This window comes from Thunnus thynnus, chromosome 8 (assembly GCF_963924715.1).
Source record: "Thunnus thynnus chromosome 8, fThuThy2.1, whole genome shotgun sequence".
NCBI classification, from domain to species: Eukaryota; Metazoa; Chordata; class Actinopteri; order Scombriformes; family Scombridae; genus Thunnus; species Thunnus thynnus.
Window position 1 is genome coordinate 30,103,669 of NC_089524.1, and position 23,912 is coordinate 30,127,580.

General features: G+C 39.8%; 4 protein-coding genes across 4 annotated transcripts; all 4 read left to right on the top strand.

Annotated features, from left to right (window-relative positions):
• Positions 1-552: 552 nt before the first annotated feature.
• scinla (scinderin like a) lies at positions 553-8,766 on the top strand. The gene is made up of 17 exons (XM_067597902.1): positions 553-666; positions 1,719-1,911; positions 2,046-2,200; positions 3,421-3,582; positions 3,694-3,843; positions 3,994-4,083; positions 4,190-4,322; positions 4,545-4,633; positions 4,740-4,955; positions 5,058-5,191; positions 6,252-6,342; positions 6,894-7,064; positions 7,166-7,340; positions 7,431-7,546; positions 7,671-7,748; positions 7,855-7,915; positions 8,000-8,766. The coding sequence occupies exons 2-17, from the start codon at positions 1,731-1,733 to the stop codon at positions 8,167-8,169; spliced, it is 2,172 nt and encodes a 723-aa protein (XP_067454003.1). The 5' UTR covers positions 553-666; positions 1,719-1,730; the 3' UTR covers positions 8,170-8,766.
• A 246-nt stretch (positions 8,767-9,012) lies between these two features.
• zgc:109982 (uncharacterized protein LOC553564 homolog) lies at positions 9,013-13,133 on the top strand. The gene is made up of 6 exons (XM_067598141.1): positions 9,013-9,184; positions 10,597-10,758; positions 10,886-11,065; positions 11,149-11,242; positions 11,770-11,953; positions 12,089-13,133. The coding sequence occupies exons 1-6, from the start codon at positions 9,088-9,090 to the stop codon at positions 12,326-12,328; spliced, it is 957 nt and encodes a 318-aa protein (XP_067454242.1). The 5' UTR covers positions 9,013-9,087; the 3' UTR covers positions 12,329-13,133.
• Positions 13,134-13,776: 643 nt separating this feature from the next.
• dr1 (down-regulator of transcription 1) lies at positions 13,777-18,505 on the top strand. The gene is made up of 3 exons (XM_067597903.1): positions 13,777-14,662; positions 14,826-14,989; positions 17,274-18,505. Exons 1-3 carry the CDS (start codon positions 14,443-14,445, stop codon positions 17,418-17,420), a joined length of 531 nt encoding a protein of 176 aa, XP_067454004.1. The 5' UTR covers positions 13,777-14,442; the 3' UTR covers positions 17,421-18,505.
• Positions 18,506-18,705: 200 nt separating this feature from the next.
• Positions 18,706-22,626, top strand: LOC137188475 (protein wntless homolog). The gene is made up of 12 exons (XM_067598142.1): positions 18,706-18,811; positions 19,045-19,308; positions 19,406-19,530; positions 19,621-19,776; positions 19,873-20,009; positions 20,921-21,089; positions 21,178-21,275; positions 21,362-21,425; positions 21,541-21,684; positions 21,792-21,875; positions 21,975-22,140; positions 22,277-22,626. The coding sequence occupies exons 1-12, from the start codon at positions 18,706-18,708 to the stop codon at positions 22,375-22,377; spliced, it is 1,614 nt and encodes a 537-aa protein (XP_067454243.1). The 3' UTR covers positions 22,378-22,626.
• The last annotated feature ends 1,286 nt before the right edge of the window (positions 22,627-23,912 follow it).

Consider the following 23,912-nt stretch of genomic DNA (forward strand, 5'->3'; position numbering starts at 1 on the left):
CAATGGAATTTTTGTATACATTCATTGTTCCCAGTGGAAGAATCCTAAGGTGATCCATTGACTTTTCCTTGAGCACCACTGTTAGGTTGACATTTTTGTTGTTTTTCTTTTTTCCTTTCCTTTCCTGGTTTTGATAAGTGCTATTTAAATAATTATTCTTATTATTCTTATTGTTATGACATGCTACTCTAAGACAGTGAACATGGTAAACATTATACCTGCAATGTAGGCTAATTAGGTGTCTAAGTACATGCTAACAGAGCTGCTAGTGTGCAAATAACTCCTTAACATCTTGGATATCAAAATTAAGTTGCATAAAAGTATTTTGCATTTATTCTGGCTGCATTCTCATGGTGTTCATAAATGGATCTTGATGGATTTCTTTATAAATATTAAAAGCAAAGCTCTTTGGCTTTTGGTGTTGATCCACTGACACCAGGCACGGAGTTACATATCTTATTTTCTTTGCTGCATGAAGGCTGTTCATGCAGGAGTGTGCTGGGCTGGGTTGGGATCAGCTGGACACGCCTCTTCTTCTGAACACGGATGTTTCTCCAGGCTATATAGCAGACCGGAGCACAGACAGCCTGGGCGTAAACCTGGAAGAGCAGCATTTCAACAGTGTCAGCTTCTTCACACCCAGCATCTTTCTTCTGTCCTCACCAGGTAAAGAAAATGTGTTAATAATCTGTGTACTGCATGTTTTAGAGAAAGAGCGGCGCCAAAGAAAAGCTCTCTGGGGCTCAGTCTGAATTTATAAAGTAGGCAACAGGCACATGAAATTACGCTGAATGTAGTTTGTCTTATTTGTCTAATTATTCACAACAGGCTCCTGCAAGGCCACAGTTTAGCTGATATGAATTCTTTGCCTGATTCTGCATCAAAGGAAGCAAACATATAAGGTTTTAATCAGATGAATTTTGCAATACATAAGCTTATGTAATATGGGTTTTAAATATAGGCTAGAACAAAGTAAGAATGCATGAATAAAGTCATTATTTTTTTCTCTATGACTGGTTAATAGCCTGACATTTTTCAATTAATTAATATAACAATAATTTAATTTTCTCTTGCACATGATACATATTCATTTACAGTATGAATTTTTGTATTGCCACTATTGGCTGGGAATTTTGCAAGGAAACAGTTACACACTGTATCAAACACTTCTGGCTGTTGTCTTTTCCTGTGGGGAGTGGCTCTTCCTGCCCTAAAATATCACAAAAACACTGTGCATTGCAGTTTGACAGTAAAGTGGAGAGGGCACTCCCTGGTACATAAGGTGACTCTCACCACTTTATATCAACACACTTCTATTAATCACATGGTACTTGTATTACAGGTTAAGCAACAAAAGCTGCAGTATAAACATAGGACAGACATTGTGGTCTGGGAAAAAGAGAATTGTAATGGAAATGGAATAAAGCAACATAATGCACTATTAATGAAGTATCCTACTATAACTGCTTGATTTCAGTTTGGGCTTTTGAATGCTTTGTGACATGCACCATTCATTTTCCAAATGCTCTCAAAATAAAGGCTCTCAAGTGATGATACAGTATGAAACTAGGGCTGCGATTAACAGTTGTTTTCATTATGATTTACAGCATCTCAAATTCAAATTTTCAAATTCAAATTCAAATTTGCTTTATTAATCGATTATTGTCCGTGTTTTGACCTGATGAGTCACTTGTTAATGAAGACATGTCTCCTCTCAGGCCAGGAGCACTATGGCGCACCACAAAGAGTTTGAGACTGCAGGGAAGAAGCCCGGCCTGCAGGTGTGGCGTGTGGAAAAAATGGATCTGAAGCCCGTCCCTACTGAACTCCATGGAGACTTCTTCACTGGAGACTCTTACATAGTGCTCTACACCACCCCTGCTCCTTCTTACAATGTTCACTCATGGATTGGTAATGGATTTAGATTATCTAATGACACCTCAAACCACAGCCTGGCTTATAATAGAATTAAATTCCACTTATTTGTCTGTCACTCTCAGATTATACAGTCATTCTTTTTTTTACCATTATCTGTAATAACACAGGCGAAGAAGCTTCCCAGGATGAGAGAGGGGGTGCTGCCATCTTTATGACCCAGCTGGATGACTTCTTGGGCGGAGCCCCAAGACAGTTTACTGAGTTTCAAAACCAAGAGTCAGTCACCTTTATGGGCTACTTCAAGTCCGGCATCAAATACAAGGTGAAACATGATATATGCATGTGTTGAAATCACTTAAAATTTATTTTTCACAGAAACAACAAAGGTTTGACCTCTGCTGAAACAAGACTATAGTTTGATGTTGAGATTAAGTTCTGTGTATCAGACAGCAAAAGCAAGTCTTGAGCTTCCAAGTGAAACCAACTTAATGACGTAAGATAAACTGATTGTTTATGTATTGTGTGTTTATGTGGGAAGTGGAAATCCTCACAGTGCTATTTTGAGATGTTTGGAGTCATGGTTAATTGCTCCCTCAGGTTTTCCACTGAAGGTTTCCATGGATAATTTGAACTGGCAAACAAGCTGGGAAGAAACATAATGCCAAAACACCAAAAGGCTGCAGATGTCATAAGCTTAAATAGGCCACTGAAAAACAGACCATCCAGTATTGTATTTTAGTGTTACAGATGTTGTAAATTTGAAGTTGAAATTTTAATCCCCTCAAATCAGAATAATTTTTTGAACATCTTTAAAGGAATAGTTTGACATTTAGGGAAATATGGTTATTTGCTTTCTTGCCAAGAGTTAACTGAAAATATTGATATCAAACTTATGTCTTTACAGTACTGTAAATATAAAGCTATAGCCAGCAGCTGGTTAGCTTGGCTAAGCTTAAATACTGGGAATAGGTGGAACAGCTAGCCCATTCTGAAAATCTGTGTTATATCTCTTTTGATAAATCTGGACAAAAACCGAAGTGTAAAAATGACAAACTGTTTCTTGGCTGACTGCAGTGTCTCTGCTGGTTGCCTCACAATGATGGCAAGACTCCAGGAAGTCACTGCACCTGGCCAGGAATTAGTCAGGAATGAGCAAATTGTTGTTTTTACACTTGGTTGGTTTTTGTATGAGAAAAAGAACAAGATATTACATATTCATTTGAGCTTTGGAGCTACTGATAGGCAGATTTTTCTTACTGTTAGACAGAGTCATGCTAGCTGATTCCACCATTTTCAAGTCTTTATGCAACTCTACACTAACTGGAATGTGAACATGAGAGTGGAATCAATCTTCTCATCTAAGTCTCAGTCAGAAAGCAAATAAATGTGTTGTTTAAATAGGTTTAAACAGTTTCCAAAAAGTCAAACTATTCCTTTAATATCAATCTTTGCATCTGTGCTTTGTATCCTTTCAATCTACAGACCATGCTGTTGTAGTTTAATGTAATAGTTCTAAAACTTTATTCTACTTGACTGTCACAGAAAGGTGGAGTAGCTTCAGGCTTCCAGCATGTGGTGACCAATGACACAAATGTCAAGCGCCTGTTGCACGTTAAGGGTCGTCGGAGGATCAGAGGAATAGAGGTGGACTTGTCCTGGTCCAGCTTCAACAAAGGAGACTGCTTCATCATTGACTTGGGAAAGGTGATCTGGATTAGGGTCTCGACTTCTAAAAAGACTGAAATAGTACAGGCCATTTTGTTGCATTGTTTCACCATATCTGCTTTTCCTGTTCTCCTCTCTGTCAAATCATAGGACATCTACCACTGGTCTGGCAGTGAAAGCAACCGCTTTGAGCGCCTGAAAACCACTGAGTTGGCCATTGATATCCGTGACAATGAGCGGAGAGGCCGCGCTCAAGTACACATGATTGACGAAGGCTCTGAGCCAGAAGCTGTCATTAAAGTAAGTGTTTTTTTCATTTTTATCAGTTTTATTCACAACAGTTCTGTGAATATTTGTGCCAACGGCTGTGACAAAGAATTTGTCTGGCTCATGTGGCTGCTAGGAAGGATGTAAGTTGCAATGTTGCAATCTATGTGTGTTTATATATAGGTGCTTGGACCCATGCCCAACCTCCCACCAGGAAGCGCTGATGATGAATCAACTGATAAGAAGAACATGAGTCAAGCATCTCTCTATTTGGTAAATACGCACAAATGTTCAGCTTTTAAATGAATTCCTGCAAAGAAACATCACAGTATCTAAAAGGCTCAGATGTAAATGTTTTGTTTCATCTCTTTTTTTCTAGATCTCAGATGCTGCTGGTTCCATGACGACAACTTTGGTGGCTGAGAGCAACCCATTCAAACAAAGTATGCTTTCCCAAAGTGAATGCTACATCTTGGACAATGGAGGAGACAATAAGATATTTGTCTGGAAAGGTAATAGACCATGACATCTGTGAATTTCATTTCAGCAATCTCTTCTTCTTCTTTGGAAGAATCAACAATCTGTTTTGTGTGTTTGTCAACGCTCAGATTGCTCATAGCAACAAGTTGTGAGTCATATTGTGTGGTTTTGCTCCATTTGAGAATATATGAGTCATTCATAGATTTTACCAGAGTTTGAAGTCTCTAACCATGGTACCACACCCCAAACTGCAGGGCGGAATGCAAATGCAGATGAGCGCAAAGCAGCACTGAGTGCTGCAAACAAGTTCATCAAAGAAAAGAAATACCCCCAAAATACTCAGGTAATGTGACAATGTAGTAAAAGTCTGCTACCAGAGCCCCATCCTCCTTATCTTGTCTAATATCTATGAGTATGCTTGCTCTTCTGTCTCTTTCTGACACGTACAGATCCAGATCATGCCGACAGGGGGTGAGACCACCCTGTTTAAGCAGTTCTTCTTCAACTGGTTGGACAAGGATGAGACCACGGGTCCCAGCAAGGCCTATACCATTGGTCGCATTGCTAAGGTGGAGAAGATTCCCTTCGACTCCTCCAAGCTCCACAGCAACAACGCCATGGCTGCCCAGCATGGCATGGTGGATGATGGCTCTGGTAAAGTAAAGGTATGATCACTAGAAACACTATGCTCAAGCTGTATATTCAATTATTCAAATATCAACATGTTTACCTAAACAGTGTGCTGTGACAATGGTGGGTGTCTGTAGATATGGCGTGTGGAGGGGACTGATAAAGCACCCGTGGATCCATCCACCTATGGACAGTTCTTTGGAGGTGACTGTTACCTGGTGCTGTATTCTTACAACGCAGGAGGCAGGGAGAAGCATATCATCTACACCTGGTGAGTGCAGCATTTCAACATGGCTGGATTGACCTGTTAGGAGGCCCTGGGGCAATCATTTGTTGATGGGCCCCAAAATAAACTAAAATTATTAAGGGTTTTAAAGTAGATTATGACACAGACCCCTCTGTAAAATTAGCCCAGGTGATGAAATAATAATGCAGAAATCATCTTAGCAGATATTTTACTCTGCAAAGCAAGACCAAGAGTCTACAGCCATGCTAGCAGCTCTGTGAGGCTGCACTTAGGTGAGGTGGTGGGCTACTTTGAGCAAAATGGTAACATCGGCACACTAAAATTCTCACAAGGACAATGTTAACAAGCTTATGGTCAGCAGGTATAATGTACAGAATACCACTTTCACTCTTAGTTTAGGATGTTAGCATGCAAAGATTTGATAATTGGTTTTGCAAGTATTTGTTCATAAACATAACTAAATTGAGACTAAACTGACAAAAGCGGGCAATTGAAATGTCAGAAGGATACATCATTTGGGAACCCTAAATGTCTGTACACAATTTTGAGTGAATGTTAAGATATTTAAAAATATAAATGGGATAAGTGAAACATTTATGTTATGCACATGTTAGTGGTGCTAGATGAATTTACAGTTATACATAAATAGTCATAGACTGTCTTTCAAATAAAATTTAAATATAATATATGTTTAATTTGATTCACTGGATTTAACAATATCAGCAGCTGTCTTAATAGTAGCTGTTGACAAGGATCTTCTTTCGATATCTTGACAGATTATGGAGCAACTCATCAGTCAACAGTGCAGTGCTCAGTTATATGTGCATATATGTGCCAATAGATTTTGATCACAAAGGGAGCATAATGGAATAGTGGAGAAAAATCCTAAACAAAATCGCAATTATTCAAATTATGTACAACCATCTGACATGCTAAGGACCTCAGACTTTGTGGACCTCTGGGGGGTCTGGGGCTCTGGGGCTCTGGGCCAGTTGCTGTCTTACCTGGTTGTTAAACCAGCTTTTACAGCAAACATCACCGTTCATTCTACTGGAGCATGAATTCTGGTCTTTGTTTTCTTTAGGCAAGGGCAGAAGTGCACTAAGGATGAACTGGCTGCTTCAGCCTTTCTCACCGTCAACCTGGATGATTCCATGGGAGGAGTAGCCACTCAAGTAAGGCATTTACCAGGAAAACAATCTACAGTGTTAATCAGGTCTTTCTTTAAAGGAATAGTTTGACATTTTGGGAAATATGCTTATTAGCTTTCTTGGCGAGAGTTGATTAAAAGATTGATATCACTCTCATACCTGACCATTAAATATGGGGCTACAGGCAGCAGGCGGTTTGCTTAGCATAAAGACTAAATTAAAACAATGAGTTAGCCTGGCTCCACTGCACATGGCAAAGAAATAGTCTGGATTGTTGTATGGATTAAACAAAAGAGATATGAAGTGTTGATTAGTGATTAGTGATTTGGTCACCCTTGGACGACCAAGTTATCAGTTTCCCCCTGTTTCAGTCTTTATTCGAAGCAGCTGCTGGCTGTATTTTGATTTTTAAGGGACAGACATGACAGCGGTACCAATAATCTCATCTAAATCTCAGAAGAGAATTTCTATCTACTATTCCTTTAATGACTTCCAGCATAGGGATAACAACTCATATTACCGCTGTCTTCATCATAAATGTATGTTTAGCTGTTTCTACTGCTATGTCCTGGCAGGTTCGTGTCACTCAGGGTAAAGAACCTCCTCATCTTGTGAGCGTGTTTAAGGACAAGCCTTTGGTCATCCACCTGGGTGGAACATCTCGGAAGTCTGGAGAGAGCAAGCCTGGCAGCACACGACTCTTTCATATCCGCCAGAGCTCCACCAAAGCCATGCGGGCTGTTGAGGTCAGCCTCTTTTGAACATGAACATTGAACATGCATAAAATTGAGCTTTATAATGAACCATTCACACCAATTCTCTCCTTCTTTGTGTTTCACTGACCCAGGTGCAGCCCACTGCCTCCTCTCTGAACACTAACGACGTGTTTGTGCTGAAGGCAGATAGCTCCCTGTTCTTGTGGAGGGGACAGGGAGCAACTGAGGGGGAGATGACTGCAGCCAAGTATGTTGCCGGCTTGCTCGGGGGAACTGCCACTGAGGTAGCTGAGACCAAGGAGCCAGGTGAGTGCTGAAAACCGAGCTTTGATCTCTGCAGGGTAACTGCAAAATATTTCCTGTGGAAAACTGTTTTTTTTTTTTCTTTGTCGTCAGCTGGTTTCTGGGCAGCACTGGGTGGGAAGAAGGACTACCAGACCTCCAAGATCCTGCAGAATACAATCAGGCCTCCACGACTGTTTGGCTGTTCAAACAAGACAGGCAGGCTGATCGTGAGTATTCATCAATTTTAATTCATTAAAAGAAGTCATTGTATATTATATGTACAGGGTAATTTAACTTATTTGAAAGTTTTATATATAGCCACTTTGTAAATGTGTACTGCTCAATATTTAGGCGGAGGAGGTGCCTGGTGAGTTCACACAGATTGATCTGGCAACTGATGACGTTATGATTCTGGACTCCTGGGATCAGGTGTGCTACATTCTCTTTTGATGAAGTGATTCAGTCTCCATTTTTGTAGATCTCATTTTTATTGCGTCCTTATCCCTAAATCCCTTATGCTTGTTTCTCCCATCAGATCTTCGTTTGGGTCGGAAAGGACGCCAATGAGGAAGAGAAAAATGGATCACTGAAGATCGGTAAGGCAAACACAGCCATATTAGAGAGGAGGAGAAATTACAGAAGAGACTTTGTTCACAAATGTATACTTGTTTTCCTTTCAGCCCAAGAGTATATCAACTCGGACCCCTCTGGGCGTCGTGGCATCCCCATCAGCACCATTAAGCAAGGAGAGGAGCCACTCTCCTTCACTGGCTGGTTCCATGCCTGGGACGCCAAGATGTGGGAAAAAGATCTTTTGGCCTGCCTGCAAGCCCGTATCAAAGCGCATTAGTAGAAAAACACAAAGCAGTAGCACCTGCAAGACATGTGCAAAGATTCATTGCTTATCATGTATTGTTGGACTTGCAGCATGATCAACCTATAAAATACTGCGAGCTTGGAATTTAAAGCTTCTGTGTGGGTAGAGGGCAGCTTGGTGGTGCATTTGACATCCAGTTTTTTTTGACATCCAGTGGGTATTTTTTGAAATAACACAACAAAGTCTGAAGTAATATTCAAACTGTGACAAAAGAAAACACAAGCAGAATCTTATTATTCCAAGGTCACAGTATCCAAACAACAGTATATTGCACCAAACTTTTTTTTCTTGAATTTTCTTTCACATGCAGTACATGATGAACTAACAAGTGTTTACAATCCCATAAAAAAGGAAAAAAAGATGCATTGTCTTCCTGAAGGAAGTTTTGTAATTTGACATGTTTCATAAATGAGGTACCAGCATTTTAAACATCACACATTCAGTATTTGTGTTTACGACTAAAAGACTGTATATTTTTACCTAAAATTTCCCTTTTTACAGCCTGGGTTGCAAAGAGGAATTTAGATTGAGCATTATGAATTTGAATAAATATATCACCATTTTTGAAAACTGTCTTTTCTGATTTCATTTTGTTCCCAATCAGACAAAAACATGAGTTTTTGCTCTCAAGCCTATTTTTCATATCTCACGATTCACTGCAACATTAAACTTGTTATCATTAGCCTAAATCCTCACTAGGCATCAGCACCTCGTGTAGGCCATGCTTGATGGTAATCTTCAATCCATGTGTGCAAGGCTTCTGCTGAGTTGCATACCTGTGGATTAAGGAGGGGGCTTTAAAAGTGTCTGCACGTCGCCTATTGCCTCCTCTCTATTGTTCTCTGTCATTCTCTGCTGCTGGAGCTGCAAGACAAACACTGATCAGGCACAATGAACCAGAAGGTGGTACTCATCACTGGCTGCTCCTCTGGAATTGGCCTCGCCTTGGCTACCCGCATCTCAAAAGATGAGAAGAAGAGGTTCATGGGTAAAATAGTCAAATTTTGTGTCTAAACTTGTCATGATTGATGTGGGCATTTCTGAAACTGTGTCACTGGTGTGCAAATAGACTGAGAGGATGTCTGTTTTGCAAATGTATCAGGTTGTATATGCTGAAGACAAAATTAGAGAATGGTAATTTAACATTTTAGGAACTGTACAAAAATTATTAGGGATAAGTCATCAAAAAAGGGGAAGTGTTATGTATTTTCTCTTTTAGGCTAACAGGAGAGTAGTCGGTAATTTTTGGAAGGGCAGGGGAGGATATTTTGAATTCTTATCACCCCAGATTTATATTTTTCAGCCTTCCTTTGAGCTGCAAAAAGCTGCCTGTGCCTGGTTCATTTAGTCACTGGCAGTGGTAATAGCTGTTCAGTAAGTAGCTCTTGGTTCAAAAATAGAATGGAATGGAATGGTTGCATAATGTTTGCAATATTTTCTACTTGGAAATTTGTTAGATACTGAGAAAATGATTGCTCCATTTACAGATTGAATTCAAAATAGTATACCATTTCAAATTCTTTATGCCTTACATTTTTATGATCAAACAGGTTTTACTGATTCAACACTGCTCTATTATTGTAAGATATTAGGGTAGAGGGTGTTGAAGTTTTTCAAGTGAACGGGAAGGTCCATTGAAAATTTTTAGAACGCTGTCATAAAGGTATGGTTCAGCTGCCCCAATATTTTTTCGTACAGTCCCTAACCTAAACTGTAGAAATGAAATAACTCAAAACTTGAAGGATTACAGCCAGTTTTATAGTGATGAATATTCAAGATTGTGTGCTAATAGTGGTTATATGGCTGCAAAAAAGGGGTATTTTACTAAATAAGTCATAGATATCTAAAACAAACAGAGTAATGACAGGCTGTTTAATTGGTTAGAAGCTTGGTCTATGTGTTTATAGAGGCAGTTTACCGAAATCACACACACACACACACACACACACACACACACACACACACACACACAAAAAAAAAACTTAATGCAGATAGTTTTGGTTTTATGTGGAAAACAAAAGTTTGAGATATTCACCGTTGACATAACCAACTAACACTATCATATCTTTTCAGAAAAATTGTCCTGGTTTCTCTTGATAATCCAAACTGTCTGCAGTTTTTATTAGAACTGCTTTCTGTAGAGGAAATAGTCTGAATGCCTGCAGAGTAACTAGGACACTGTTTCAGGAAACAACATTGCAGTTGAATTTTTGAATGTCATTTGTCAATGCTTTGAACATCATGAAGAAAATTACATTACCCTTAAATATACTGGGGGTGGTAGCAAACACCATTGCAGGGTACCATGGAGGTTACTAAGAAAACATGTTTTAATTTGTGATGATCTGTATCCAAGTAGTAAACAAATTCACTGGTTCAAATTGATTTCATTTGTTGTAGTGTATGCTACCATGAGGAACCTGAGTAAGGGTAAGGACCTGGTTGAGGCAGCAGGCAGGAGTCTGGGCAGAACTTTGGAAATCAAACAGCTGGACGTATGTGACGAGAACTCCATCAAAGCCTGTGTAGACAGCCTGCCTGACCGCCGGGTGGACATTCTTAGTGAGTCAAAAAACCCTTTAGTTAAAGGCTATCAGCTTTTAATATTGAGTGTTGTTATTGCAACTATGTATATTTTTCCAATATATTCCAACTGTATATTTTTTCCATGCTTTACTTCCTCACATAGTAAGTAATGCTGGGATGGGTCTGATTGGACCCATCGAGTGTCAGTCTATTGATGAGATGAAAACTGTCATGGATACCAACTTCTTTGGGCTGGTGCGGCTGCTGAAGGAAATCCTACCTGACATGAAGAGGAGGAAAAAAGGCCATATTGTGGTCATTAGCAGTGTCATGGGCATTCAGGGTGAGAATTGTTACATCTCTTCATCATTCTCACATTCAACTGAGGTGACAAAACAGTCTGTTAACAGTGTCTTTGTTTTTCAGGGATTTTATTTAATGATGTCTATGCAGCATCCAAATTTGCAGTGGAAGGCTTCTGTGAGAGCTTGGCAGTACAAGCCCTGAGATTTAATCTCAAGTAAGATACTGATTCTATCATGCTTCATTCACAGAACAGAGACTGATGCACATTTTTGTGCTGGTATCTCTTGTACTGAGTTCCAAGGGCTGGGATCAGTGAGGGAAAGATATTGTATGTCAGAGAAACATTCCCTTCCAGAGCTAACATGCAAATGCCTGCAAACTAGCACTTGCCCATGTTATGTCTCTACCATCTGCACAGTTCTATTGCATAACCAAGCCCACTATTGTCTCACCATTGAGGGAAAAATATGCCGACTTAAGTATGCCAAACACAGCACACCCTGGCTCTGGGCAAGTCCTAGCACAGTATTCACCAGTAAGCGTATATTAAAGGGAATAGCTCTGCAAGGTGGTTTCATCTCAGATAGGAGCAGAGGAATAGGGCCATATACTTAACACAAAATGTTCCACTACAGTGTATTAAAGGTAAAGTTACCTCTGTAGCATTTACTAACTTGTTGTACTTCAGTCTCTTATTGGGAGGGATATGAATGTGTGTGTACTTCTGTTTTCTTTTCTCAGTATCAGTCTGATCGAGCCAGGTCCAGTGATAACAGAGTTTGAGCGTAAAGTCTATGATGAAGGCATGAAGACTGATCTCAGCAATGCTGACAAAATTACTGCTGACATGTTCACCAACATCTACTTGAAGAACTACAAACAAATCTTTGAAACCCTCGGGCAGACTGCTGAGGATGTAGCAGAGGTATAGCATTATTCATCTGCAAACATCCCTCACCTCATCATATGTTGCTTCACCATTAATACACTGCAACTGAGATAAATTAGTGCACATTCTCTACACCAGTGGTTTATGTTTGTTCTTTGTTTTTTCTTCTAGCATACTCACAAGATCATCACCATGGAGAATCCCCCGTTCCGTCATCAGACAAATACGCTTTACACCCCTATGACCACCCTCAAATATGCTGACCCTAATGGTGACCTCCCAATTGACACATTTTATAAAATGGTGTTTGAACACGATAAGGTCTTCAATGCCAGTCTAAACTTCCTCAAGCTGCTACGCTGGAGAAGTCGAAAGAGCTTCACACTGGAAAAAGATAAGAGCAACTCATAAAGTCCATGTCTCATCTTTGCTGTTTTTGTGAGATAAATTCATCTGTGTATGCTAATGGCTTTTCAGCAATTTTGCGTTTATTTTATTTTGAACTATAAGACTTCTTTGCTATGACATGCTGAAACAATAATTATTGTGAACAAATAAAACATGAAAAACTATGGATACTAATTACAATACAATCTCCTTTTCCATGTATGTCTGAGCTCCTGCTGAAGATTGTAAACTGCAGCCTATACACTGAACAGACTACTATAACTCTCTTAACTCGTTAAGCCTCAAAGCCTTTATATTACACAATATGTAAGAGGTAAGCATAACTATGAAGGGCAGCAGCAAAGTCAATGCATTAGAGGAAGTATTCAGATAGTTCAGATGATTATATTGTCTTATTGAGGGGTGGTGTGTACTTTTCAAAAGACATTTTAAAGCCATCCTTTGAAAATATTTATTACTGTGTCAGCCACTTTTGTTAGTGACAACCTGTGTTTGTGAAACTGGATTATGTATTTACACCTGGCCTAATCTGGGATTCAGCTGTTTGTCTAAGCCTCACACCACATGGACTTTTGTTAGTGTTTTGTTAGGGTGTATGTGATGTGCTATTGTGTGTAGCTTTGTATTTTGTATAGTGTGTCCTGTGTGTTTTTTGCTTTGTACTGTTTATTATTGTGCTGTTATATGTTTTATTTGTGAGGGACTGCAGATGAAAATTAGCTTTAAAGCTACCTCTGGTGCAGTACATCAAATGTTAACATTTATGTTTAAAACTGTACATTATCCCAATAAATACAATACAAATACAATACAATATTAATGAACCTTTTTCATTGAAGAAACATTAATGAGTTCTTAATATGTAAGCAGAGAATAGAATACAATATAATAAAATAGATTAAAATAGAATAGAAATCTGTAACTAATTCGCCAAGGAGAAAGAGACAGTGGAGCACATCCCAATTTCATGCAGGAAATATAAGCAGGAAAGAAGAGCAAAGATTACAGGTCTACAGAGGCTAGGACGAGTGGAGGCCAGGGTTAAATATTTGCCTGAGTGTGGGGACACGAGGTGGGGAAAAGAAGTTATTTAGACTTTTGAGAGCAATTGGACTAATTACAAGATTGTAATAGAATGGGACAACAGTGGACGATTAAATCCAGAGGGAGGCAGTAATGCAATTTAAAGGATGCCAAATGACATAAACACCAAAGAAGAAGAACTAATTCACCAAAAAAAGAGCGCGTTATTTTTTTCCACCCGTATTCTGCGAAGACCTGCTCTATTCTGTCTCTGATTGGCTCTCACCCTGCTATTCTTACCCTAATCTGACCTAACCAATCTAACCAACGAAGGCAACGAGTACTAGCCAATCAGAAGTAGAGTAGGGCGGGTCTTTGCGGAATGTGGTTTGGAAAAAAAATAAGGCAAAAAGAGCAGCAGATGGCGGTAAACAGTTGCCAGGCGACTTATCGGGGACACGCCGCATCCGGCTTTTTGTTTGACGTTGCATCCGGATAAAATGAAGCTAATGTTGCCCAAATTGCAAAATGTTTTAATTAATTGCTAGTAGCTTTAGGATTGTTTGACATGTTTGGCTCATTTGGTCGATGCAAGGAAGAGTAAGCTACCGTGTTGTGGCGACTTTATTCCCCCTCGTCGTGTCTGCCCGGCCACGTATTTAGTTTGATACGGCAGGAGCAGCTCATTGTTAGCCTGGCTGTAGGTTAGCCATGCTCTCACACTCCGCTTTCACTTGTCTTCTGGGTTGTGGCTGGCTTGCCAAACATTTCCCCGCAGTGTTAACGTGTTTGTGTTTTCTTCCCTGTGCTTTAACGGTTATTTGAACTTTAACTTTTTGTCACATCCCGTGTAACAATTGAAACTGCACCTCTTTTTGTTTTAAAGCGCAGAATTGGCTGTTAGCAAGCCAGCCGGCTAACTTTGAGGAAACGTCTCATCGCTTGGCGACTTCTTTAATTTGGTGTTGACGTTTCCTTGACCTGTGCGTTAACCTCGTCAATCAAGAAAGGGCTCTTCGCTAACGTTTTACACCACTGAGTCGAGAGCCGAAGCTTTACTTTTTTTTGGTTTGTGGTTTCGTTTGACTGCCACGATGGCTTCTTCCTCTGGAAACGACGACGACCTCACCATCCCCAGAGCAGCTATCAACAAAATGATTAAAGAAACTCTCCCAAACGTACGAGTGGCCAACGACGCCCGGGAGCTGGTGGTTAACTGCTGCACAGAGTTCATACACCTCATATCCTCGGAGGCCAATGAAATATGCAACAAGTCCGACAAGAAGACCATATCTCCTGAGCATGTCATAAATGGTGAGTCCTGGCCCATGTTTGTCCAACAACTCGTTAAATGTACTGAGAATACAAGAGAGGGGGTGTGTCGTGCTCCCTGCCACGAGTTTAACCACACACACATATACACACACACTTGGGTAACTTAATTATTTCGCTTTCGCCTCTTGTTTTCACTCCGCAGCCCTTGAGAGTCTTGGTTTCGCATCATATATCACGGAGGTGAAAGATGTCCTGCAGGAGTGTAAAACTGTGGCTCTGAAGAGGAGGAAGGCCAGCTCTCGACTGGAGAACCTTGGTATCCCAGAGGAAGAGCTCCTCAGACAACAACAGGAATTGTTTGCCAAGGTATGATCTGAAGCTATGAGTTAATAACTTGATTTCCCATGTATTGATGAGCATCATGCCCTTTACACTGTGAGCTGTATGGTTTCACACAATATACTTTGAGTGCCCACAATATGATAGCAATGGTGCTGCAATACAGGTAGTCTTGCAGGTGACATGTTGCAAAATTGTAATCAGTCATCAATGATGGTGTGTGTCACTGAAGAGAAAAATTACCTCTGAAGTTAACTGAATGATTTTTTCTCAGTGAAAGTTATTAATGCTGTTGTGCCTGGACAGCCCTTGTTCACACAATGAAAATAGCAAAGATGATACATTAGAGTTTAGTGTACAAACAGCAAAGGAAAGCACATATTTAAAGGGGACTTATGCTTTTCCTTATTTTCAGTCATATATATATATATATATAATGTTACAATGTCAGATGTTCATATCAAACTTGTCAAATAATGAGGTAAACCTATGTAGAAGTAATCTATGTGAGCAAAAATCACTGGCTTCAGACTGCTCTGAACGCAGTTTCCAACAGTTTTTTTCTACTTTCACCCCGAGCCGATGTCGGCTCATGATGGATTTTATATGGCCCAGCGCATAAGTTCACTGATCCACTAACATTATGGTGTTTTTCCATTGGTTTCTGGGTACTCACACCGAGCTGTGACTCGAGTTGAGCTGGCATGCTGTGAGTGTTTTTCCATTACACATCATGGAAAAGAAAAAAGTAGTTTACCTGTTGGAGGTGTGCTGGTCGTCTGCAACTCTTCATCAAACATCATCATCACTGTGGCTGTTTCTGCTTGTGCTTCTCCTCTCTGCGTTATTTCTATTAGAGCCGCTCAACAAAGAGCTCCAAACATCTCCATATCTTGTTTTTAGTTGTTTTTGCCTTTACAATTTTTTAGGAAATGTAATAAGACAATATGTGATGAACTGGCACAAAATATTACAGTTCAGTTGTCTGCAGTATAGAAGGAAGGATACAGTATCACAACTGAACACAATACAAGATATTGCATTGTTGTCACACCTACATGCAGCCAACCCTATCATCTAGAAATTACTTTGTATATTACCAAATTGTTTTCTCAATCATGTTGCGTCAACAAACGTAGTTGCTGCCTGTGTTATGCTCTCAGGCATTTTTTTTATTTTTTTGAATGAAGGGCTAAACTTATGTACCACAATGAAGTTGTAGAAAGGAGGGCGCACAAGAAAAACACTTTCGTCAAGGTTAGTGAAAGGTGGTGTTTTTGGTTAAATGTTAGAAACATGTTATCCTTCATGTCATTGTGTACCATGACCTCTCCCTAACCTTAACCAAGTGCTGCCAGTGCCTAAACACAACCATAAAAAGTTAAATATTCTGTAGTTACTACCAGCATATATTACACTACAACATTAGATATTTTGGCAGAAAACAAATGAAATATGCTGGGAGAATATTTTACTCAGTATCAACATTTTTGCAACTTGACAGATACATTAAATAACATTTTCTCGTGTTTACAGAAACCGTAATTCAGCAAGCATTATGTTCACTGAAAAACATATTTGTTGTTGCAATTTAGTTGTGTATAAACATAATTTCTAGGGGACAGGGTTGGTGCAGCAGCTTCTTGGGTGTGTAGTATGGAGTAGTAGACAGTCCAGCAGTAGCTAAGGCGCACCTTCTCAGAGGTGTAACTACTAGTCTTTTTCCACATATATGCTGGCTTGGTTTGACTCGGTGCATCAGCCCAGCGCGGCGGGGATTTGCATGTCCATTACAACAGGACTACCTGCTTGAGGTTTGTCTTTAACTGATGACACGCTTGTCTTGAGTTGAAAGCAGGGGACTGTATACATCATGGCTGTAACTAGTGGTAAAAGTCACGGCTATAAAACGGTGGATGGACACATTTCATTCCCTATAAGTTCTTTTAAGCTTTTAAAAACAGCTTTCTCTCTGGTCTCCAGCACAGACATGAGATGAGTCTCACAACACAGCTTGTTTGAGGGGTATGAGCAGGGAGCAGGGCAGCAGTCGGCGAGACGTCACAGCAACCTGTTTAGAGGCGGGTCAGGTGCACTTTTGCCCGACTCCGGAGATGGTGTGCGTGACTCTGTGACTTCTCATGCCTAATATACATAATGGTGTAATATCTCTGAGTCAAAATCATTGTGATACTTGAGCTCTAATGGGACGTCTGATCTCAATGTATGAATCTTTCTAATGGTCTACTAAGCTCTTTGATTGCCTTCCTGTGTTTCATGTCTCTGCTTTGGTTGGATTGTGTTTCCGCAGGCGCGGCAGCAGCAGGCAGAGCTTGCCCAGCAGGAGTGGTTGCAGATGCAGCAGGCCGCCCAACAGGCACAGATGGCAGCAGCATCTGCCAGCGCCGCACAGCAGGCCGGTTCCTCTCAGGATGAAGACGAGGAGGATGACATGTGATCCCAGGACGGCGTTCAACTTGTCCGAAATCCCTTCCTGGGACAGTGTCGGCACACAAATCTCCCAGTACTGTCATTGACACAGACATGAGACACGTGTGACAGCTGGGATACATCAGTGAAAGATGGGAAATGCACATTGGAACGGACAGTGAAGAGAAAGCTGAAGGGGGATTTCAAGATAGCCTCAGACACCAGTACCTGAAAATGATTTGGATCGAGAGGCTGTTAATGAAGTTTTCGATTAATCTCATTCCCCCCCTTTTTTCCAGTTGCTTCTGTTTAATTATGTCTTGATATTCTGTTGTGAGTAATTTGTAGATTTCTGGACGTGTTATGGACACACTGAAGGCAAACGTCGCCTGAGATATGTCAGTGATTTTTGGTGATAAAGCAGCAAGTGTTCAATTCTTGTGGTACTGCCCCAGATTAGCTTACTTATGTTATCCGTTGTACTAGATCACTTTTTGTGGTTTAGGAGACCTGCTCTAGAATGATTTCAGAGCAGCTGATTCATCCTTTCTTGTGGTTTCATGGTCATTTTTACAGTAAGGGTTTTCTTTTACCCCCCTCTTGGTATATTTGTTCAACAGAGGATCTTTTCAGGGGGTTGTGAATAATGGAATTGTTTTTGTTCAGTAGAGAAATAAACTGACATTTTGTTTCATTTTAGCTCACTCAGATACTTTATGTTGCATCATTTTTCTTACCTTAAACCACCCACAGTATTGGTAATTAGCTACACCTTTCAGAAGCAGAATATTTTGTCTCATAGAACCAAAGATAGAGGACAGACTAACAGCCCAGAGTTAGTGTTTTTTAAAGGTGTAGGTGCTACTGTGATTCTCGTTGCTGACTCCAAGTCAGTGTTAAAGATTATTAACCTATGACTTTGTAAGATGCTTTGATATCCAGGCTGAATTTGTTATTTCCCCCCTCTCCTCGGGTGCAGTATCAAACATTTGCATTGTGACTGTGGTAAATCCTCAGTGTAAAGACAAGTAACCTAGTTGTGATACACATTCACTCGCCTATATTACAAAGTTGTATTCTTTAAGCAATAAAGGAATCATGTTTTATAGACAACTGTTTTGTGTCTACCATAATTGCTCTTTTAATGTTCTGAATCTAAACACATGATGGTTACACCCCACCCCCCACTGCACACGCTGTTTGATGCTGATGTCTCATCCTCTTCATCCCTTGGGACAGTCAGATGTAGTGGAGCACTCAGCCTACTGGGACCACGCGGGCTTGTAGTCACTTTCTCAAATTATCTTTTAGATATGGCAGGAGCAATCATAGAAAGCATGAGCACTAAGAAATTGTTTTTCTTGGTTCTCTTTATTCTTGTTTTTCAAGTTCTGTCCATCTTGGTTGGCGCATTAATTGGTAAGTAGTCAGATTTTATTACTTGATAAATTGATTGCTGCAACTACAAATATTTAAATGTATCTGGCAAAGTGAGACTTATAGATTGTATATTAAAAGTTCACAAAAAATCTTGTTAATTTTAACCAGATTCCCATTGCAGTTTAATAAAATATGGAGTCTTACTGTTTGTGCTTGATAAAACATCATAAACTCAAATATTATACTGATCAGGTCATTTCCCTTTGCCATAGCTCCCTGTCCCACAAGTGCCATCCGCTACTTGGCCACCAAATGCATAAATCGCCACAGGGCGCATGTGTGGCTCGTGCCATGGGGATCAAATCAGTGCCAGCAGATCCACAGTTTCGATGAGCCTTTGGCAAAAACACTGGATGCCAATGACATCGTTTTTGCCGTGCACATACCTCTTCCCAACAAGGAGATGAGCCCCTGGTTTCAGTATATGTTGGCTGTTCTACAATTTGACATTGCATTTAAAATGATCAATCAGATTGGTAAGATGTGTGTCTTTGTGTTAGAAATTTAAATGGTCAGTGTACTGTAGATCACAGCTGTTCTTGTGAATCATGAATCCTGTCCCTCTCTGTGTAGAAGATGATGTTATTGTCACTATTGATGCTGGACTGGCGTACAGGGATGATTTGGTTTCTGAGTGGACTACAAAATTTCACTCAGTGGAGCAAAGACCGCTTAGGTGCACATTTGAAGTCCCTAAGGTAAACCTGCATGACTGCATTTACTATATGCAAATAATTTATAATCAAATCTCTCAGCAGAGTAACCTCAAACAGTCCATGGTTTTGCAGATATATGAAAATGAAGGCCGCTTTTATCACTGTGACCCGTTACCATTCATGGAACTAGGAAGTGTGGCCCACAAATATTTTCTAATTAACATACGCTTGCCAGTTAATGACACAGTAAACGTTGGAATTGGAGAAATAAAGGACATCCACATAGTGGTGAGTTTAATCCTTCTAATTTAACTTCCATTATGGTTTTGACTTCCATAGCCTGCATGTGTCACGTTGAAATATTCAATGTTCTCCTTCTCTAAGGGCATCCACCAGAATGGAGGCTTCACTAAAGTGTGGATCAGCATGAAGACTGTCTTCAGCCCGTGGATATTCATAGCCACAGCTTGGTACTGGCACAGGATCAGCCTCATGGCGAGACAGCCAGTCCTCCTGGAAAAGTATGATCCAATAATGGCTAAATGTATTTATTGAACCAACTCTTTGCCTTCGTTAAAGCACTATTTAACATTACAGTTGTGTGGCCACATGAAGAATATTTCTACATTTTAGTATCAAAGGTATAAATCTGTGGAAGCCTTAAGTGTTCAATATTAAATAAGTAACAAATTATGATAAATAACACAAAATTAAAATAAATGTAAATTGTGATTGGCTGAAAGATCAAAATGGTGGGAACTGGTTATAACTCCACTGTCATAAAAAGTGGCACTCTAAGATAAAAATGACTATGAAAAGTGACATTAAGAAATAAAATAGTGACATGAAATAAAAGTGTCACTGGCAAAGAGAATTATGAAATAACATTTTTAAATAATATGAATTCCAGTAAAACCTGATAAAATAGTATTTTATATTTCATTTCATCAGTTGAGTAAAATGATTTCTAAAAATATTCCACAATTTATTGGTTCAATTATATATATTTTTATTCTACTTAGCTATATAAATAATTATTTCATGATGTCTTATTCATTTATTTCATATAGAACACTTTGGAGCTCCATAAAATCCTTAAATCTATACAGCCTTCGGATATTTTACTACAGACAGATGAAGCTCCATTGCTCTTTAGTTGAAACATTGAGTGCATCCCAGGCTTTTTCACTCTCACAGTGAGAAGTTAAAAGCCACAGGTAACCCTTCTGTCTGACTTTCAGAAGTATACAGTGCCTCAGGGTGGCAAGTGGAGAGCAAGAGTGATGAAAAATGCTTGATCTGAAGTGCATGTTTGGCCTGGTGGAACCAGGTCAATACTCTGCCTGCAGCGCAAAGTTAGTTGTATTTTAAGAGCAAATGGATGTCCTTGTATCCTGCAGAATACTAATTGGACTGTATTTGCCTTGTCCAGGGTAATATTTGCCCTGGGTATCTCTATGATGTTCCTGAACGTGCCGGTGGAGTGGCTCTCCCTGGGCTTTGAGTGGACGTGGATGCTGTTGTTGGAAGATGTCCAACAGGGCGTCTTCTACTCCACACTCTTCTGTTTCTGGATCATCTTCTGCGGGGAACATCTCATGGTTAGCATCTGGTTCTCGTTCTCTGTTGTATGTTGCTGCGTGCCTTCATGCCAATCATGCTCTTTCTTTCAACAACAACTTCCTTTAGGACCAAAGTCAGAGGAATCGGCTCTCAGCGTACTGGTGGCAGGTTGGACTCGTGGTGTTCAGTTCATCTGTTCTCCTCATATTTGACCTGAGTGAAAGGTAATGACAGCACTGCCTTGGATGACATCTTGTGTGTCATTGTTGTATCTTTCCATAAATTTGAATGTGCTTGCTTCTTATGAAAGGGGGGTTCATTTGACCAACCCTTTCTACAGCGTGTGGGCATCGGAATTTGGGACCAATCTTGTTGTATCCTTCAGATATTTATACTTAATTATAAAAGTCGGATTCTGCATTATGAGAACATACCTTAAATTTGAGTCTCTCTGTGTCATCCATGCTTTTCCTTTGACTGACCTCACAGATTACCTTCATTATTGTGGCAGGGATTGCTGCTTGTCTCTACTTCCTCTCTCTGTGTTGCATGGTGCTTTGTGTGTTCAGGAACATTGGTGGGAAAATCCAGCAACTCCCTGCAATGCCTGAGGCTAGGAAACTGCATTATAAGGTTGGTTTCATAACAAATAAAAAGTAAAACAGAGGTAGAAAATCTTTCCTTTCAAAAGACAAAGCATTATTCTCACTTTTTTTCTCCACTCTTACTGGTGTTGGCAGGGTATCATCTTCAGGTTCAAGTTTTTGATGCTGGTAACTCTAGCATGTGCAGCCATGACTGTCATCTTCTTCATCTTAACTCAAGTAAGAATTACCCTTTATGAGCAACATGGAAGTCTTTACTATTTTGACATGATTAAGCTCCTAAAAATCATTCCAAACATTTTTTTTATCTGTGACCAGGTCAGTGAAGGTCACTGGCACTGGGGAGACTACACTCTGCAAGTCCACAGTGCCTTTCTCACAGGGATCTACGGCATGTGGAACCTGTATGTGTTCACCATTATCTTCCTCTATGCTCCCTCCCACAAGCACTACAGAAACAAGCCAGGAGACAGTCGACAGACAGGTCCGTAACATTTCTGCTTCATGGTTAGAAATCCAGTTCTGCAAGAACGAATAAAAAGAAATATTTGCATTGTGAATATGTCAAACATGTTTCATAGCAACAGCTGTTTGTCTAAGATCATGTTCACTACTGACAGATCCGCTGAAGAAGCCTGAGAGCCAAGACACACAGCTGACATGTGGAGAGCAGGGCCCAACAGAGACCTACAGGATCATGGGGAAGGTGGTGGTGGAGTAGCTGCCGGACCCAGTTTAGCTTGCTTTCTAGAACTTTTTGTCCACATTATAAATACTGACATGCTATAAAAGTTAGACTATGTCATTTTTAAATAGCAGTATGGTTTATCACAATACCCGAATTGCACTATGCATGTTTGGGAGAGTGAGAGCCAACAATTTAACTATTTTAATGCAGCTTTTTAATGTAATTTGTTGTTGAAGTGGATGAGAATATCACTGCTAAATGTCCCACTGTAGAGATGCAAGCCAATGTACTGTCATTTATCAAGTAATGAAAGCAATGACATAACCAAAGATGAATCTGTTTCTTTATTCAGCTAAAAGCTTCTACTGTCTGTCTGTGGATGAATGGAGGCTCAGTGTAGAGTGACATCATACAGCACTGAATTGTTAAACATGGCAACACCTTGAACATATTTGGATATTAACTTGCTCATTTTTAATATGTTGTTTATTTTTCTAATAGTCTAGTTTGTATTTATATTCTTATGTATAATTTTCTTATACTTTATATTATTGCAGTAAGATTAATTATGGATTTTTGTTGATTCGTGTTGCAGTAATCTGAAAGTTCTCTCTCATTTTTGGTGAATTCATACAGTATACATAAGAGGAGATCAAAACATGTGGTAGATCCTTATTCATACATCAAAGCCCACACTAATGGTGCATTTACACACGTGTTTGCATTTATGTGGCCTAATTAGACTTTTCTCAAGACTGTAGCTGTGTCATAAAATCACTCAGTACTACGTAGTGCACAGTTTACTTTTAATTTTTTTTATTTGAGTGTCTGAATTCTCAGTGTGACATTTATGCACTATATAATATGTATAGTATGGGATGAAAAAATATTGTCCAAAGCATGTGCACTATTTTTGCTCCAAATTCCACAGTGCAATACCTTACTTATGGTATATATGAAAATTACAGCCATGCAACACTACACCTGTAAAATGAAGTTAATGCTCACTAAAGAGTTAACTATTAAGTTCATTGAGTAGGGAGTAGTGACTGTGTGAACTAGGGAGTGATTTCAGACACAGTGTGTGTGGGTGTAGCTGACTGACATCTCCCTCATTCTCCTGTCACCAGCACCTGGGACAACTTACACCTGTATCATTACAACAGACCTTTTTACAGCGGACGTTTTAACTTGTAAGAGCAGGAAAAGCACACGTTGAACTAATAACATTTAAAATGGCTCTCTCCCATTTAGGTGTTCCAGAAAGATACACCTATATATCTTTTTTTAAAAACAATATGCCTGTCTACTGTACTAGTACATGGTATCTGGTGATTTCTCTCTCTCTCTCTCTTTTAACAGCAATTTAAAAAGATGCAACCATGTATCATCTCAGTCAACACATAAATGTTCCCAGTCCTGGTTTCAGTTTACTGGCCTCTTCAGCTCCAACATTGCTCCTAGCTATGATTTGACCACAGGAGGCCACAATCTGTCTTAAATGTGTCTGGTCTGGTTTTGAGAAATGACATAATCTAAATAGAGATCAAGAGATACATGTTTTTTTT

Bases quoted from the DNA above. Each gene is read 5' to 3' on its own strand.
- dr1 (XM_067597903.1), top strand. From the start codon at position 14,443: ATGGCTTCTTCCTCTGGAAACGACGACGACCTCACCATCCCCAGAGCA. The intron at 14,663-14,825 runs GTGAGTCCTGGC...TTCACTCCGCAG, and splicing joins TCCTGAGCATGTCATAAATG to CCCTTGAGAGTCTTGGTTTC. The intron at 14,990-17,273 runs GTATGATCTGAA...GTGTTTCCGCAG, and splicing joins AACAGGAATTGTTTGCCAAG to GCGCGGCAGCAGCAGGCAGA.
- zgc:109982 (XM_067598141.1), top strand. From the start codon at position 9,088: ATGAACCAGAAGGTGGTACTCATCACTGGCTGCTCCTCTGGAATTGGC. The intron at 9,185-10,596 runs GTAAAATAGTCA...CATTTGTTGTAG, and splicing joins TGAGAAGAAGAGGTTCATGG to TGTATGCTACCATGAGGAAC. The intron at 11,954-12,088 runs GTATAGCATTAT...TTTTTCTTCTAG, and splicing joins CTGCTGAGGATGTAGCAGAG to CATACTCACAAGATCATCAC.
- LOC137188475 (XM_067598142.1), top strand. From the start codon at position 18,706: ATGGCAGGAGCAATCATAGAAAGCATGAGCACTAAGAAATTGTTTTTC. The intron at 19,777-19,872 runs GTGAGTTTAATC...TCCTTCTCTAAG, and splicing joins TAAAGGACATCCACATAGTG to GGCATCCACCAGAATGGAGG. The intron at 21,876-21,974 runs GTAAGAATTACC...ATCTGTGACCAG, and splicing joins TCTTCTTCATCTTAACTCAA to GTCAGTGAAGGTCACTGGCA.
- scinla (XM_067597902.1), top strand. From the start codon at position 1,731: ATGGCGCACCACAAAGAGTTTGAGACTGCAGGGAAGAAGCCCGGCCTG. The intron at 4,084-4,189 runs GTAAATACGCAC...CTTTTTTTCTAG, and splicing joins GTCAAGCATCTCTCTATTTG to ATCTCAGATGCTGCTGGTTC. The intron at 4,956-5,057 runs GTATGATCACTA...GGGTGTCTGTAG, and splicing joins ATGGCTCTGGTAAAGTAAAG to ATATGGCGTGTGGAGGGGAC.